This window comes from Scyliorhinus canicula, chromosome 3 (assembly GCF_902713615.1).
Source record: "Scyliorhinus canicula chromosome 3, sScyCan1.1, whole genome shotgun sequence".
Taxonomy (NCBI): domain Eukaryota; kingdom Metazoa; phylum Chordata; class Chondrichthyes; order Carcharhiniformes; family Scyliorhinidae; genus Scyliorhinus; species Scyliorhinus canicula.
In genome coordinates this window covers 221782902-221799647 of record NC_052148.1, presented here as the reverse complement: position 1 = coordinate 221799647, position 16746 = coordinate 221782902, and the positions used below count along the sequence as shown (strand labels likewise).

Genomic DNA, 16746 nt, shown 5'->3' with positions numbered 1-16746 from the left:
AAATCGCAATAGCCGAATACTCGGCCTCCTCCACCCTCGGGACCAGTCCCCTACTCAGAACAAAGAAATCAATGCGGGAATAAACCCTGTGCTCTTGGGAGAAAAAAGAGTACTCCCGAGCCCTCGGCCTCCCGAACCTCCAGGGATCCACTCCTCCCATCTGGTCCATAAACCCCCTCAACACCTTGGCTGCCGCCGGCCTCCTGCCTGTCCTTGAACTAGTACGATCCAGTAGGGGATCCAGCACCGTATTGAAGTCCCCCCCATGATCAAGCCCCCCACCTCCAGGCCAGGAATGCGGCCCAACATACGCCTCATGAAACCAGCATCATCCCAATTTGGGGCGTACACATTTACCAACACCACCCTCTCCCCCTGCAGCTTACCGCTCACCATCACATATCTTCCGCCAATATCAGCCACAACCTCAGACGCCTCAAACGCCACCCTCTTCCCCACCAGGATCGCCACCCCCCCGTTCTTCGAGTCGAGCCCTGAATGGAAAACCTGCCCCACCCACCCCTTCCTCAGACGGACCTGGTCCGCCACCTTCAGGTGGGGCTCCTGGAGCATGGCCACGTCCGCCTTCAGCCCCTTCAGATGCGAAAACACCCGGGCCCGCTTAACCAGCCCATTCAACCCCCTCACGTAATCAGCCGGATCAGGGGGCACCCCGCCCCCCTCCCCCGTCGACTAGCCATAGCCCATCGACTGCTCGCCCCTGGCCAGCACCCATTCGGCCCGTTTCCCATGGCGATAGAACCTCACCCCAACCCCCCCGACCCGCACCAACCCCTCCCTGACCAATCCAGCAGCAACCCGGTATCACCCCCCCCCCCCCCACCCCCCCCAAGGCTAGGACCCTCCTAGCCGCGACGCTCCCTCCACAGTACTCCTGTGAGCCAGCTGACTTCTGCTGAACCCGGCAGCTCCCGCCCTAACTCTGACCCCTCCCGATATAGGTCCCCCCTCCTCCCCTGCATCAGCTCCTTGGCACCACTTCAGCGCGGGAAAAAGGATCTGATAACCACGCCCCTCGCCACCAGCTCCACCCCCCTCGTCCCGCAGCGCGGGAAACCAGAGAAAAGCCCGCGCTTTCACACTGCCCCACCCCACCAACGCAGCTCCCAAACAGCAGTCCTAACCCATCCACCAACTCCATACAACAAAGACACAGATCAACCACAAACCCCAATACCCCCCTTAAAACACAAAACCATAACCAACATCATCTGAAAGCGAGAGAAAAAACAGAAACAAACAGAATAACCAGCAACAGCATAAACAGTGATACAGAAATAGAAAAACTCCCACAGTCCCCAATCTCTAGTTCGAGTCCAACTTTTCAGCCTGCACAGAGGCCCACGCTTCCTCCGGGGACTCAAAGTAGTAATGCCGGTCCTTGTAGGTGACCCACAGGCGCGCAGGCGGCAACATGCCGAACTTCACCTGCTTTCCGTGGAGCACCGCCTTCGTCCGGTTAAACCCAGCTCTCCGCTTGGCCACCTCCGCACTCCAGTCCTGGTAGATACGCACTACCGAATTCTCCCACTTGCTACTCCTCACCTTCTTGGCCCATCGCAGAACACACTCCCGGTCACTGAACCGATGGAACTGCACCAGCACCGCCCGCGGGGGTTCATTCGCCTTAGGCCGCCTGGCCAGTACTCTGTGGGCCCCCTCCAGCTCCAGGGGCAGATGGAAGGATCCTGCCCCCACCAGCGAGTTCAGCATCACGGCCACATAGGCCGGCAGGTCCGACCGCTCCAGCCCCTCCTCGAGGCCCAGGATCCCCAGGTTCTTCCTCCGTGACCAAAACTCCATCTCCTCGAACCGATCTTGCCACGTTTTATGAAGCGCCTCGTGTATCTCCACCTTCCCCACGAGGGCCGACACCTCATCCTCGCGCTCAGAGGCCTGCTGCTGCAACTCAAGTATCGCTGCACCCTGGGTTGTCTGGGTCTCCAGCAGCTTACTAGTCATTACCTTCAGGGATTCCAACAACTCCCCTTTCAGCTCCGTAAAATAGCGCAGAAGGGCCGCCTGCTGCTCCTCCGCCCACTGCCTCCACACCTCAGGGGCTCCACCGACCGCCATTTTGTCCACCTTCCCCCGCTTTTCCAGGGGAGCTGCTGGCGTTTTTCTCCTTGCCCCACTCAGAGTCCGCACCATAAATCCCGGGGGGTTTTGCTCCAGACCCCTTTATCCACCGGGAATCGTCGAATCAGCGCCGTTTGGGGCCCTTAAAAGAGCCCACAAGTCCTATTAAAGCGGGAGCTGCCGAACGTGCGGCTTAGCTCCGCATAGCCGTAACCGGAAGTCTTCGATCTTCGGATTTCCTAACTGCGGATTTACTATGGACAGATTCATCACAAGCGCGGGACAAACTTTTTAGTACCCATTTCTCATTGTGAGTGTCTTCTGATGGGTCATAATTCACGCACGCTTTCTGTCCTGCCTCTGTGGCATGGGAGATAAGGGTGCGGGTCCATTTGGCCAAGTTGTCTGGAGTCAAATGGGCGCGATCGAAGTTTTCAAACACTGCTGTGAAATGGATCCACAGCCTTCCTGCAAACGCTGTGGGGTGCTCGGTTTTCTTTTGCCTGCACTTGTTCAGGCCTTCTACGGGGTCACCTTTATTATATCCGATCGCAACGAGGATCGATGTGTGCATCTCTTCGAGGGTGTCTCCTCCAACGTTCTGTGGGTCTGGAAGGGCTGCCACTACTGAAGGGTCTAAACTTAAAACGGTGAGCATCACCTGCTCACGCTCATCCAGGCCGTACATGGTCGCCGGTTGCTTTACTCTCGCGAAGAATTGGCGGGGGTCTGAGGTGGGGAGGAACGGTGTGATTTTGTCGCACGCGTCCCGTAATTGGGTCATGGTTAAGGGGGTGGTATAAGTGAAATCTGGTGCGCCGTCTGTGGATGCTTTGCGTTGGGTGGTGACTGGATTCATGGGTGCTGGTGCTATCTGTTCTGTGGGGGGTTGGGCTAGGGGGCAGCAGGGTAGCATGGTGGTTAGCATAAATGCTTCACAGCTCCAGGGTCCCAGGTTCAATTCCCGGCTGGGTCACTGTCTGTGTGGAGTCTGCACGTCCTCCCCCTGTGTGCGTGGGTTTCCTCCGGGTGCTCCGGTTTCCTCCCACAGTCCAAAGATGTGCGGGTTAGGTGGATTGGACATGCTAAATTGCCCGTAGTGTCCTAATAAAAGTAAGGTTAGGGGGGGTTGTTGGGTTACGGGTATAGGGTGGATATGTGGGTTTGAGTAGGGTGATCATGGCTCGGCACAACATTGAGGGCCGAAGGGCCTGTTCTGTGCTGTACTGTTCTATGTTCTATGTTGGGGTGCTTTCCTCTTCTGCGGTTTCTCTTGCGCACATGTTCCCTGAACGTATCTCTGTGCTGTTTCATTTAATTCCTGCCAATCGGGCCGTTTTCCTCATCTAATTGAATCCCAAAGGTGCTTTGGAACCCATTCTGAACGGAAAGCAGAAACTGCAGTTCTGCAATCTGCTTCCAGCATTTCTCGTGGTCCACTGAGCTTTGCCTCTGCTCTGTGGTGGCAGCATGGAGTGCTCTTAAAGCTGCATTTAAGTCACTGCATTGCTTCTGCAATGCCTCTACCTGCTTCTCGGATTCTTCTCTTATCAAGACTGTGCGTTGCATGTCCTGATAGGCCTTTTCATACTGGGTTTGGGAGCTGCTTAAGTGCGCCAGACAAGACTGGTGTGCCCTCTTGGCATCATCCACCTCTACGTCTTTTGCTGCAAGCCTCCGTCTCAATTCGATATTCTCTCTCTCTACATCGCTGACGTCAACCTTACTCATCCTATTTCTTTCCTCTAAATCTGCGCGGAGCGTCCGAACGACCTCCTCTGTGTCTCGCAATTGTGCCAAACAGGACATGATTGCCATCGGCTTACGAGCTTTTCCTAAACTCTTCTTGTGTATTTCGCTCAGGTTCTCCCACGAAGTATGTCCTATACTCTCGGGACCTGTTTTCTCATTTGAACAGAATTCGCTCCAAAGGGGCCATCCCTTCCCTTTGAGGTACTTTCTGATCTCGACTTCCCAAACGGGACACTGTCCTACTCTGCTGCTGGTCGCTGCGACCACGAATTGTTGAGGGTTCATGAGGCGTTCCATTGTCTGCATGGCCATCGTTCCTATCTGTGCTCTCTTTAAATTTAGAACGAGGGATACTAAGGCGGTGCTATAGACACGGGTACGGCTTTTGCTATTTTCCGGAATATAAACTCCCGACAGTTTTTTGCAACAAAATCTATCAGTTTTACCTTATAACCCTGTTAGTTACGCATGCAAAAACACACTTCCGAATTATGAGGATTGATCAGAACTGATTGAACACTTGTGATTGTTTCTGTTCCATATTGGATTTCTAATTTCAAATTGCTGGGTTCTCTCGGAGTGGGGGTGCCACTTCTAGTCGAATCCCGCCAGAGTCGCCACTTAATGTTGCTCGTTCTGGTGAGTGCGCTTTGCACTCAATTGGCTCTGTTTTATTACTTAGCTCTAGAGTCGGCAGGTATGCTTATGATACCACCACGAGGTTCAAGTTCAAGTTCAGATCAATGACTCAATACATCAATTAGTAAGGTTCAAATCAAAACACGTTTATTAATACACAGTTAATCGCTACTCATGCATACAATACTAAAAGACTAGGCTATTCCTACCACTAACAGGCCAATGCTTATCTGGATAAGGGAACCCGCTGGGTCAGGGAACAATGGCCTCTTGCTCGATCCTGAGTCTGCAGGCATCCAGCTGGTATGGACTAAGGGGTCAGGAGCATCTATCTCGTAGCGTGCGTTGACTGGACACTTACTTGATGGTGCAGCAGTTGGCCAGGCCTATCCTTCTTACGGTCAAGTTCTTCGGGAGCTGCTAAGATGTTCTGTTGGGAGGGCCGGCTAAGAGAGCGAACTGAACTTGGGACCCGTCTTTTATAGGTCACAGGGGCTTCACGCCCTTTTGGGCGGACCCCGAGCTTACTTCCAATCGATTGGATCCCATACCAATCGATTGGTTTGAATTCCCCAATACTGGGGCTGTTTCTCGATCGCTGGGCGGTTCTTTCTGGCTTGTTCATCTCCTTTGTTTCGGACTCCCGTTGACGCCGAGGAGTCTGACTTGCAATTGAGTGTCTCAAATGTAGCTAATTGTTGTAGCTAATTGTTCCCGGGGATCGCTTATCAATATGCATGGCTGCTGGTTTCAGTGCTGTCTGCTCTCTTTGCAGGCAGAATACACAGGAACTCTGCAAAACTGCTTGTTTGGTTAGACTGTCCATTTTTCCCTGCTGTCTGCGATTCTCCATTTTGTTTGGGGAAGTGGCCAACTCAGGTGGCTACACCTCCTAGCTCGTCCTCCCACTTGCCCTTAAGCTCCTCCACAGGAGTTTCCTTCCCCTCCGAAAGCTCCTGGTAAATATCTGATACCTTCCCCTCTCCCACCCAGGTACTGGAAACTACTCTTTCCTGTATCCCCCGTGGTGGCAGCAGCGGAAAGGCCGGCACCTGTTTTCCCAAAATACCTACAAATACCTAAACCCGTTCCCTGCTGGCAGTTCAAATTTATTCTCCAAGGCTTTCAAGCTGGGGAAGCTCCCCTCTATAAATAGATCCCCCATTCTTTTAATTCCTGCCTTTTGCCAACTCCGGAACCCACCATCTAGCCTACCCGGTACAAACCGATGATTATTATAAATTGGGGTCCAAACCAATGCTCCTTCCACTCTATTATATCTCCTCCATTGCCCCAAGATTCTCAGAGCCGCCACCACCACCGGACTTGTGGAGTGTTGGGCCGGCGAGAACGGAAGAGGTGCCGTTATCAGTGCTCCCAAACTGGTGACTTTACATGACACCGCCTCCAACTGCTCCCACTGTCGACCCCTCCCCCACTACCCACTTCCTAATCTATATTAGCCGCCCAGTAGTAATTACAGACGTTCGGCAGCGCCACCCGACTGCGCTCCAGCAACATTTTCTTCACTCGCGGGGTTTTACCCGCTCACACAAAGCTCGAAATATCCTTATTCACCCGCTTGGAAAAGGCCTTTGGGATGAAGATGGGGAGGCACTGAAAGACAAACACAAATCTGGGGAGGACCGTCATTTTCACGGACTGTACCCTCCCCGCCAGTGAAAGCGGGAGCATGTCCCATCTCTAAAAGTCCCCTTCCATTTGTTCTACCAGCCGGGATAGGTTTAACTTGTGCAGTGCCTCCCATTCCCGGGCCACCTTGTTTCCCAGATATCGAAAGCTCTTCCCTACCATTCTAAGCGGCAACTCTCCCAGTCTCTTCTCCTGTCCTCTTGCCTAGATTGCGAACATCTCGCTTTTCCCCATGTTCAATTTATATCCCGAAGAGCAGTTCATTCGCGTAAAGCGAGACACGGTGCTCCACTAGAATCCTCCCCTCCGAACCAGCCCTTTCCAGTTCCTAGAGGCCCTTAACGCCATGGCCAATGGCTCTATGGCCTCGTCCCTCGGTGTAGTTTACAGTACCCCGACCTCAGCCGGTTCGTACACACACTTGCTACTGGTGCCTGATAGAGCAACCGCACCCAGTGAATAAAGCCCTCACCAAACCCAAACCTTCCCCGCGCCTCCCACAGGTAATTCCACTCCACCCGATCAAAAGCCTTCTCCACATCCATCGCTACCATCACCTTCACCTCCTCTCCTTCTGAGGGCATCGTAATAACATTTAAAAGCCTTCGAACATTGGCCTTGAGTTGCCTCCTCTTTACAAGTCCCGTCTGGTGTTCCCCAGGACTCTATCCTTGTGGCTAGTATCTTGGTCAGCAGTTTGGGATCCACATTCAGTCGGGAAATTGGCCTGTATGATCCGCAATGCTCCGGATCCTTCTCCCGTTTCAGGATCAATGAGGCCTGTGACATTGTTGGGGGGAGGACTCCCTTCTCTCTAGCTTCATTAAATGTCCTCATCAGCATTGAGCTCAATATCTCTGAAAACTTCTTGTAGAATTCCACCAGGTAGCTGTCAGGCCCCGGGGCCTTGTCCGACTGCATGCCTTCCAGACCCTTAATTATTTCCTCAATCTCAATTGGGGGTCCCAGCCCTTCCACCAGATCCTCATCTACCCTCAGGAACCTCAACTGATCCAAATACTGCCTCATCCCCTCCACCCCAGCTGGGGGTTCCGACTCATAATTTATTATAGAAGTCCTTAAACTCCTCGTTCACCCTGCTGCGTCCAGGACAGTATCCCTCCTCTACTCTTTACTTTACCTATCTCCCTGGCCACCTCCCTTTTCCTGAGCTGGTGCGCTAACATTCTGCTTGCCTTTTTCCCGTACTCATAAATCGCCCCCCTGGCCTTCCTCAACTGTTCCACTGCTTTCCCTGTGGTCAACAGCCCAAATTCCACCTGTAACCTCCGCCGCTCCCTCAGTAGCCCCGCCTCTGGGGCCTCCAAGTATCTCCTGTCCACCTGAAGTTTCTCCTCCACTAATCTATTCCTCTCAGCCCGTTCCGCCTTTTCTCTGTGGGCCCTTATCGAGATTAATTCCCCTCTGACCACCGCCTTCAGAGCTTCCCAAACCGTTTCTGCGGAGACCTCCCCCGTATCATTTGTTTCCAGATAGTTCTGAATGAACTTGTTTATCCGCCCACAGATCACTTCGTCCGCTTAAACAAATGTTTCTGTTTGCAGAGTCTCACAAGGCATTATCTGTCTTCCCTATCTCTCAGAAGCTCCTTCTAATTACTCCCTGGTGTCTGTTGCTACCAGGCTTAGCCTTGTACTGCTAAGTAAGGTCTTTGGGTAGTACAGAGGTCACCAGGCATTCAAGCTATTGATATAGCCCTGAAGACATCCTGTGGTGAATGTACTTCACCTAATGCATGAGCTGTCTGTACTGTCTTTATAATAATATAACCCATGACCTGGAAGTGATGATACGTGCTGCTTCCAGGTACTGTACTGGAACCCCAGTGGGCTCTGCCTCTGGCTCAGCCCTCACCGGGGCCATATATGGTCCGGCCACCTGTGGGTGGCACTCATTTGTACAGCCGACTCTGGCAGGCGAGTTCATGGATATTAAAGACTAATGTTCACTCGTTCTCACGGTGTCACAGTGAATTGACGGTTTAACAATTTAATATCCATAGACAGCATCATGGAAACCGCTCTAAAGCCAGATAAGCTCGAATTCGACGTGCGCGCGTCAGAAGCCAAGGGGATTCTTGAACATTGGCTCCACTGCTTCTTGGCCTACCTCGACTCCTTCACAACGCCTCCCACTGAAACCATCAAGCTGCGACTCCTCCACACTCGGGTGAGCCATCAAATTTCTGTGATGATCGCGAAAGTGGCCACATACGAGGTGGCGGTTGCAACCCACAAGGCGCATTTCGTAAAGCCTGTAAACGAGGTGTCGCCCAACATCTCCTCACAACTCGCCATCAACACACTGGGGAATCGCTAGATGAGTATCTGGAAAAACTGACCCTACTCGCGAGGGACTGCAGCTACCGGGATGTGACCGCGGAGGAACACATGAACCTACAGATCCGGGACACCTACGTGGCTGGGGTCCTATCGAACTACGCTTGCTGGAAAACGGGACCACTGACCTGCGGGACACAGTAAAGCTAGCTACCTCGTTAGAGGTGGCCTACCAGAACCTCAGTGCATTCCCGAAGACCCGCCGAACCCCTCGTGGACGCCATCATCGCGACCCCCATTGGACCCGACCACGTCGTGGGCCTGTGCCGCATGGCTCCCAGTCCAGCCCGGGGAACCACAGTGCTACTTCAGCGGTCAGGGTCAACACCTCCGGCAGAGTTGTCCAGCCCGCACAGCAACGTGCAGCGACTATGGAAAAAAGGGACAATTCACCAGAGTCTGGGCCGACCTAAAGCCCAGAAATCGAACATTCACCAGGCCTGACCCGTGGACTCACAGGCCCGCAGACCCCGCAATATGGCTGCGTGCCTGCCTGGAACGCCCCCTTCAGACGCGTCATCAGCCTTGTGCGACTCATGGGGGCCGCCATCTTGCCTGCCGACTCCAGCACCGACCTACACGTGGACGACCCATGGGGGCGGCCATCTTCAACTTGGCCCGACATGTGCGACTCGTGGGGGTGGCCATCTTGGTCGCCATCTTCGACCCAGCCCAACATGTGCAACTCATGGGGGCCACCATTTTGTGACCCCAACACTGCCGACCACGCTGGCTACCCACAGTTGGGCACAGTTACCCTTGACCAGTAGCAGCCGAAGCACTTTAAAACTCAATGATGGTCGTCCGGATCAACGGGCACAAGACCCTCCCCTGCCTTTTCGACTCGAGGAGCACGGAGAGCTTTGTCCACCCCGACACTGACGTCCATCTCCGGGGTCTCACTTCCGTCTTGGCTGACAACTCTGGGACATGTCCTCCTCTGGAGGCACATGAGGCGCCATAAGACCAACCCCCTGGTCGAGAGGGTCCAGCTGCTGCACGCCAACCCCCAGTGCACCTACATCGCGCACCAGGATGGACGGCACGATATGGTCTCCCTACGAGATCTAGCGCCAGCTGGTTCCCCTGCCAAACTGCCCCCCTCCCCGCTGCGTACAGCCACCCCCTGGGTCTCCTGTCTTGGCACGTGCCAGCTCTGCCGCCACCCGCTTGCCTACCCCCACCCCCCCCAACCGCCTGTGACACGCCGGACTGAGGCTCAAGCTCCAGACATGACGCCCCCGGAGTCACCATCTGCAACGACCGTGCCCGCCGCATCACCAGAGCAGAGGAAGTCTAAAAGATCGATCCGACCTCCAGACAGACTGAATCTCTAATGGACCCCACGTCACCCCCGCTGGACTTGATTTTTTTAACAGGGGGTGAATGTGGTGAATGTACTTCACCTAATGCATGAGCTGTCTGTACTGTCTGTATAATAATGTGACCCATGACCTGGAAGTGATGAGACAAGCTACTTCCAGGTACTGTACTGGAACCCGGGTGAGCTCCTCCTCTGCCCCCACCGGGGCCACATATAGTCCGGTCACCTGTGGGTGCCACTCATTTGTGCAGCCTACTCTGGCAGGCGAGTTCATAGATATTAAAGCCTAATGTTCACTCGTTCTCACGGTCACAGAGTGAATTGATGGTATAACACATCCAAAGTTCACTGATATTAGTTGTTTTTTTAAATTATGTAAGCATTCAGCTAGTGGTGACTGTATGCCTTTTGCCATATCAGCAGGTTAGCTGGGTAGTGTATTTTATCCCGAGTGTGGAATTTTACTTAACCTTTCCTAAAGTCCCTTTAGTAAATTAGATAGATTCCCTCAACTCTTTTGATATAATCATTTAACCTCTATAAAGATCTTCCTTAATAAATTGTTGCAATAAATTATATTCATTATTTTCTTCTTGCAAAGCTTCACTGGCTTGTTGGAGGATGCCGGTCTTTCCATCTGCACAGGTCCTTACAGGTCCGCTCTGCTGTTTGCAACTTATCGGGGCTGTTTGACCAAACCTCTGGCATCTATCTTCCAGTCTGGGATCATTCCCTGTTGTTGTGGGTGCTCTGTTCCTGCATAAAGACAGATAGACATACTGTGAGCAGGAGAGATGCCAAAGCAGATGATAAGCATGCCTGCCTGCTGTGTGTGCTGACTGAACCTGTGTATGGGTTGAGGACATGACTTGTGCAGGATGTAACAAGAGATGAAGATGTTAAAGTTTGTTTGAGAGAATCCTGGTGAAGTCTCTTGTCCTGGTAGTGTGTGAGAACACTGTGGACTGTGACGCTGCAAGTGTCCGATGGCCTTGTGGGAGTGAGGAGAAGGCTGACTTACCGTGGTGGTGTTGATGAGATCATTAAACTTCTTCCTACACTTGATGGAAGCCTGCTAATTCTGAAAATCCCCAGTCCTCTGCACCTGCTGCACAACATCCATCGGGATACAAAAATAATCTTTACCCATTGCCATCCTGCTCACTTCATCCCCACTGTTCCTTCCCAGATCAGTCCACCCCAAAAATCACCTGCAGACTGGTTTACCATGGGAACTAGCCAATATTATGGCCTTTCACAATTAGTAATCTGAAGTAGGTTGTCCATTAAGTCTTAATAGCTTACCAAAATCAATGGAATCATGCTCAACTGAAAATGGTTCAAGGCCTCAACAATGGAATTGAGTGGTGCACCACTTGGCAGTGGTCAAATGAGTTTCAGGTGGAGCTTGAAGATCTCTCCCAGTGAATGTTATCAGAAGCTATTGCTTAGGATGTTCGTTTCTGTGGATTAAACAGTTTAATGATTTGCGTCTGACCATGTGCTTTATCACTCCACCTTCAAAGAGGTTGCATACATAAATAGTCACTTCCGATCACAAGGGGATACTATTGTTACACCCCTGGATTTTTAAAAATATATTAATTTACAGGATGTGGGTGTCACTGGCTGGGCCAATGTTTATTACCCTTCTAATTGCCTTGAGAAGATGTAGGTGACGTGCCCTCTTGAACCTCTTCAGTCCCTGTGGCGTAGAGACATGCACAGTGCTGTTAAGGATGAAGTTTCAGGATTTTGACCCAGTGACAGTGAAAGAGCGGCCAAATATTTCCGGGTCAGGATCGTGAGTGACTTAGGGAACTTGCAGGTGGTGGTATTCCCATGTATCTGCTGCCCTTGTCATTCCAGATGGTAGGGATTAGGTATTTGGAAGGTGCTGCTTACGGAGCCTTGGTGAGTTCCTGTAGTGCAACTTGTAGATGGTACACACTCCTGCCACTGTTCGTCGATGGAGGAGGGAGTGAATATTTTTGAAAGGGTGCCAAGCAAGCAGGCTATTTTGTCCTTGATGGGGTCGAGCTTCTTGAGTAATGTTGGAGCTGCACTCATCCAGCTATATGCTGTCAGATATTCAGTTGTTGGGCAGTAACAGCCCATTCTTCACTCTAAGGTGCTCAGATCATTGAAGGGATTGAGTAACATTATTTTACCAAAAGGCATATTTTTTTAAAATTTAGATTACCCAATTATTTTTTCCAATTAAGGGGCAATTTAGCGTGGCCAATCCACCTACTCTACATATTTTTGGGTTGTGGGGGCGAAACTCACATAGCCACGAGGAGAATGTGCAAACTCCACACGGACAGCAACCCAGAGCCGGGACCGAACCTGGCAGCTGTGCTAACCACTAGGCCACCATGCTGCCCCCAAAAGGCACCTCTAATGCAAAACACTTAAAGCAAATTACTGACTTTCCGATTCCAATGAGAAAGCTCACCTGAAAGTTAACATTGTGCACTGTGGGCTTGAACGTCTGACATGCACTTCCACTGGGTGACACTCCTTGCTATTAGCATTTTAAATACCTATCTGGTCCCTCAGACGAATATCCTTAATATATTATTCAATCTTGGTTCAGCAAACAAAACGAAATGCATTCATTCTGTCTTGTGTATTAATATCTTCAATTGTACAACTTTACTTACCTAAAGTTTTACTTGCAGTTCAGGTGATATGTACTTCAATATTATAGTAACTTAATATAACTTTGTATTTTTGCACAGGCCTCTGCGTTCTCTAATGCAGACCCTAGATAGACCTTCTGTTGGAAAAAGTCCACGTCCTAGAACAACAGAGTCTCGGTATTTGGGGACATTAAAAGTCTTGGACACCAAGTCTTCCAGAAGTGCAACTTTTAACCTTGAAACGGCAGATACAATCAGAGCATCCATTTATCAGGTGATCAGTAATACTTGACATGCCAGGATATTAAAAATATATATCAGTGAATCTTCTGTGTTATTCCTCACAATTGAAGGACAGATATGCTTTGAACTGTTTCATTGTATCAGATGGAGATACATTACAGCTGTGAAGCAGGACAGAATAGCAGACATCACATAGGATTACATTGGACATATGGCATAGAAAATGGTCATTTTGTACAACCTGGCCACGCTGGTGTTAGTGCTCCAGTCTACAGGAAGATGATGACATACTGGCAATGCCACTGGACCTGTAATCCAGAAGGCCAGACTAATGGGCACATGGGTTCAAATCCCACCAGAGCAGCTGATGGAAATTAAATTCAACTCAAATAATTTGGAATTGAAACTTGGTCTCAGTAACTGTAAGCATAAAACCATTGTCCACCGTCATAAAAACCCATCTGGTTCACTGATGTCCTTGGCAAAATGGTCTCCTTCTGCACCGTAACCATTCTGTGAGGGAAGGAAATTTGCCATCTGCTATCTTTACTTGTTCTGGTCTATATGTGACTCCAAATCTGGTTGACTTTGAACTGCTCTCAGGGGAAATTAGGGTCGGGCAGCAAATGCTGGCCTTGCTGGTGACGCCCACACCCCATGAACAAATTAAAAGAAAAGTTTGAGCCTTCTTCCGTCTTTATTCATCAGAATCTATCATCGTGACCCATTTCATTGTTTCTCATATGCTTTTCTAGCTTCCCCTTAAATGCATCTTTACTATTTGTTTCAAGTACATCTTGTGGTAGAGAGTTCCACATTCTCTCACCACTATTGGGTCAGACATTTGATTGATTGATTTGATTTATTGTCACATGTACCGAAGTACAGTGAAAAATATTTTTCTGCGGCCGAGGAACGTACACAGTACATACATAGTTGACATAAGAATAATCAACAGAAAACAATGACAAATGGTACATCGACAAAACAGTGATTAGTTACAGACTGGTTACAGATTGTTCTGAATTCTTATCTAATTTCTTGCTGACTTTCTTAAATAATAGCTTCTGATTATATCCTTAAAATATTCAATGGAAATATTCCATCTGTATTCAAAACCTTTCAGAATTTTAAATATTTCTATTACCGTCACCCCTCAGCTTTCTTTTTTAAAAGAAAAAGGACCCCGCCTGTCAGTCCTTTCCTGGTATTTCCTGACATTACCATTATTGTGTTACTAATTGATATCAATCTAATAGAATTATTATAGCATTACCACCTTCAAGATTTTAATGTGCAGCTGCAGCCAATCAGAAAATGTGCCCTTTACAATCTATTTCTGATGGAATCTCTCCTATGTATTTCTCCTCTCTCTTCTGGTACTCTCCTCTGTTTCATCTTTCCTTCCTTTGATGGACAGCCCAGGCGCTCTAGCACCAGATAGTACAAGATAAAGGTAAAAGCCATGGGACAGCAATGAAAAAGGAATTCTATTCTGGAATAGCAGTAAGAAAATAAGACCTATTATTGTCCATCACTAATTACCATCTTTCTGAACTCTGCAATTGTGTGATCTCAGTACATTTAGTGCTGTAAGGTAGGGAGTTTTAAGAGTTTGACAATGAAGGAATGACAATATCTTTTGAATCAGAATATGACTTAAAGGACAACTTGCTTGTGTTGAGTCAATACGTGTCCGCTCCCCTTGTCCTTGTGTGACAGATCACAGGTTTGAAAGGTGCTATTGAAAAAGACTTGATGAGTAGCTGTATGTATCCTGTAGAGATAATACACTGCATGGTGCACTAATTCTTAGGGAAAGTGAATTCTTATGCTGGTGAATTAAGTGGCACGGTGGCACACTGGTTAGCACAGCACCAGGGTCCCAGGTTCAATTCGAACCTTGGGTGACTGTATATGGAGTGTCATGTGAGAGTACCTTTCAGAAATGGATGTTTATCAAATAGCTGTAGTGGATGTCAGTGTGTGGGTGCAGCTGAGCTGTGACTCTGCGTTTACTTTCACTTTGAGCAAAAAAGCTGGTGTGTGTCTGTGTGTTTTAGTTTTGTTTTGGAGTTGAAGAAGCTGCAGTCCCATCAAGAAGATGCATTAAGCTCTGCAATCTAAAGACTGTCTCCAGATCATTTGAGGATTTCAAGGTAATACCTGTTTCAGTAGAGAATTTAAACCTGCTGTCTTTCTGTAAAAATGGTCTTTTGGTCTTATGGGTGTTGTTCGAAAAGTTATGAAGGGTTACTTATAGAATATTGTATCTGTAGAGATTATTGATGTTGATAGTTGTTAAGATGTTTACTGTGGGTTTATAAAGTGTTAACTGGATTCACAAATAAACATGGTTTTGTTTTAAAAGAACTTTAGATCTCTGTTGCATCACACCTGTAAAGTAGGCCCTTGTGTTCCCATAACCACAATCTATTAAAAGTGGTGGGCTAGGTGAACTCCATGATACACTTTGGTGTTCTCCAAACACTGGCCCATAACAGGAGTTTGCATGTTCTCTCTGTGCCTGCGGGGGTTTCCTCCGGGTGCTCTGGTTTCCTCGCACAGTCCAAAGATGTGCAGATTAGATGGATTGGCCACATTTAATTTAAGATAATTAAATTAAATTGTCCCTTAGTGTCCAAAGGTTAGGTCAGGTTATAGGCTTACAGGGATAGGGTGGGGGAGAGGGCCTAGGTAAAGGGTCGGTGTGGACTCGATGGGCCGAATAGGCTTCTTCTGCACTGTCTGGATTTGATCATGATCAAGCAGAATGCTTTGTCAATTTGATAGTGTTGAGCTTCTTCTGCACTGGTGTTGTACTGATGCAGCGAAAAGTACTTGATCTGACTCCTCACCTGTTGATGGTGAAGTCATGGCAGGACGATTCTCAAGTGTAATTTCGAGCGAGAAAACTGGTGAGAATCTTGTCCGCTGTTCCGGCACGATTCCCATCATAGTCCACCGAACTTGGGTCTATTCCTACAGTAGGCATAAATCTATCACATCTGAGATGAAAACAGAAAATACTGGACAATCTCAGCAGGTCTGACAGCATCTGTGGAGAGAAAAGGGAGGTAATGTTTCGAGCTTTGACAAAGAGTCATCCAGACTTGAAACGTTAGCTCCCTTTTCTCTCCACAGATGCTGTCAGATCTGCTGCGATTGTCTAGTATTTTGTGTCTTTGTTTCAGATTCCAGTATCTGCAGTATTTCGATTTTATCTGCTTGTATATGAGATGGATAGAAGCATTTCCAGACTCTTGCCTGCGTTCACTGAAAAAACATTTCCACCCCTGTGCAGGAATGCCCAGTGAAATCTAGCGCTATGATCTGCTTCCAGACCCCAATCATTCTTATTTATAGAATTTACAGTGCAGAAGGAGGCCACTCAGCCCATCGAGTCTGCACCGGTTCCTGGAAAGAGCACCCCACCCAAGCTCACACCTCCAACCTATCCCCATAACCCAGTAACCCCACCCAACACTAAGGGCAATTTTACACTAAGGGCAATTTAGTGCGGCCAATCCATCTAACCTGCACATCTTTGTACTGTGGGAGGAAACCAGAGCACCCGGAGGAAATCCACGCAGACACGGGGAGAACGTGCAGACTCCGCACAGACAGTGACCCAAGCCGGGAATCGAACCTGGGACCCTGGAGCTGTGAAGCAATTGTGCTAACCACAAAGCTACCGTGCCGCCCTGATTTATCCTATTTATCCAGTCATAGCCAAGGAATCAGCTGCATTTGCTTCTCTTCCACCTCCCACATTGTTCTCTGGAATCTTCCAAGAATCTATCCTTAGTCTCTTCCTATTCCTCATCAAGCTTCTCCCCCTAGTCAAGTCGCTCACAGTCAGGTCAAGTTCCACATACTGTATCAGCTAATGACATCATCCAGCTCTACCTTTTATCGCATCAGGACAGTCCCTTCATTCACAATCCCTCCAGTGTCTTTAATTTGTTACATGTCTTGTCCCATATTCAGTACTAGATGATTCGAAATCTCCAACTAAGTAATGGGAAAA

At 49.2% G+C, this 16746-nt stretch overlaps 1 protein-coding gene across 11 annotated transcripts in view; it reads left to right on the top strand.

Moving 5' to 3' along the window:
- The window catches only part of map9 (microtubule-associated protein 9), a 181389-nt gene that overhangs the window by 98369 nt on the left and 66274 nt on the right, over nucleotides 1-16746 (top strand). For 9 of the 11 annotated variants that reach the window (XM_038792282.1, XM_038792276.1, XM_038792283.1 and 6 more), the window contains 2 exons: nucleotides 12573-12747; nucleotides 14780-14875. In XM_038792282.1, the coding sequence (XP_038648210.1) occupies nucleotides 12573-12747; nucleotides 14780-14875 (271 nt within the window). The remainder of the gene's footprint in view (nucleotides 1-12572; nucleotides 12748-14779; nucleotides 14876-16746) is intronic. The other 2 variants (XM_038792281.1, XM_038792286.1) reach the window with 1 other exon arrangement.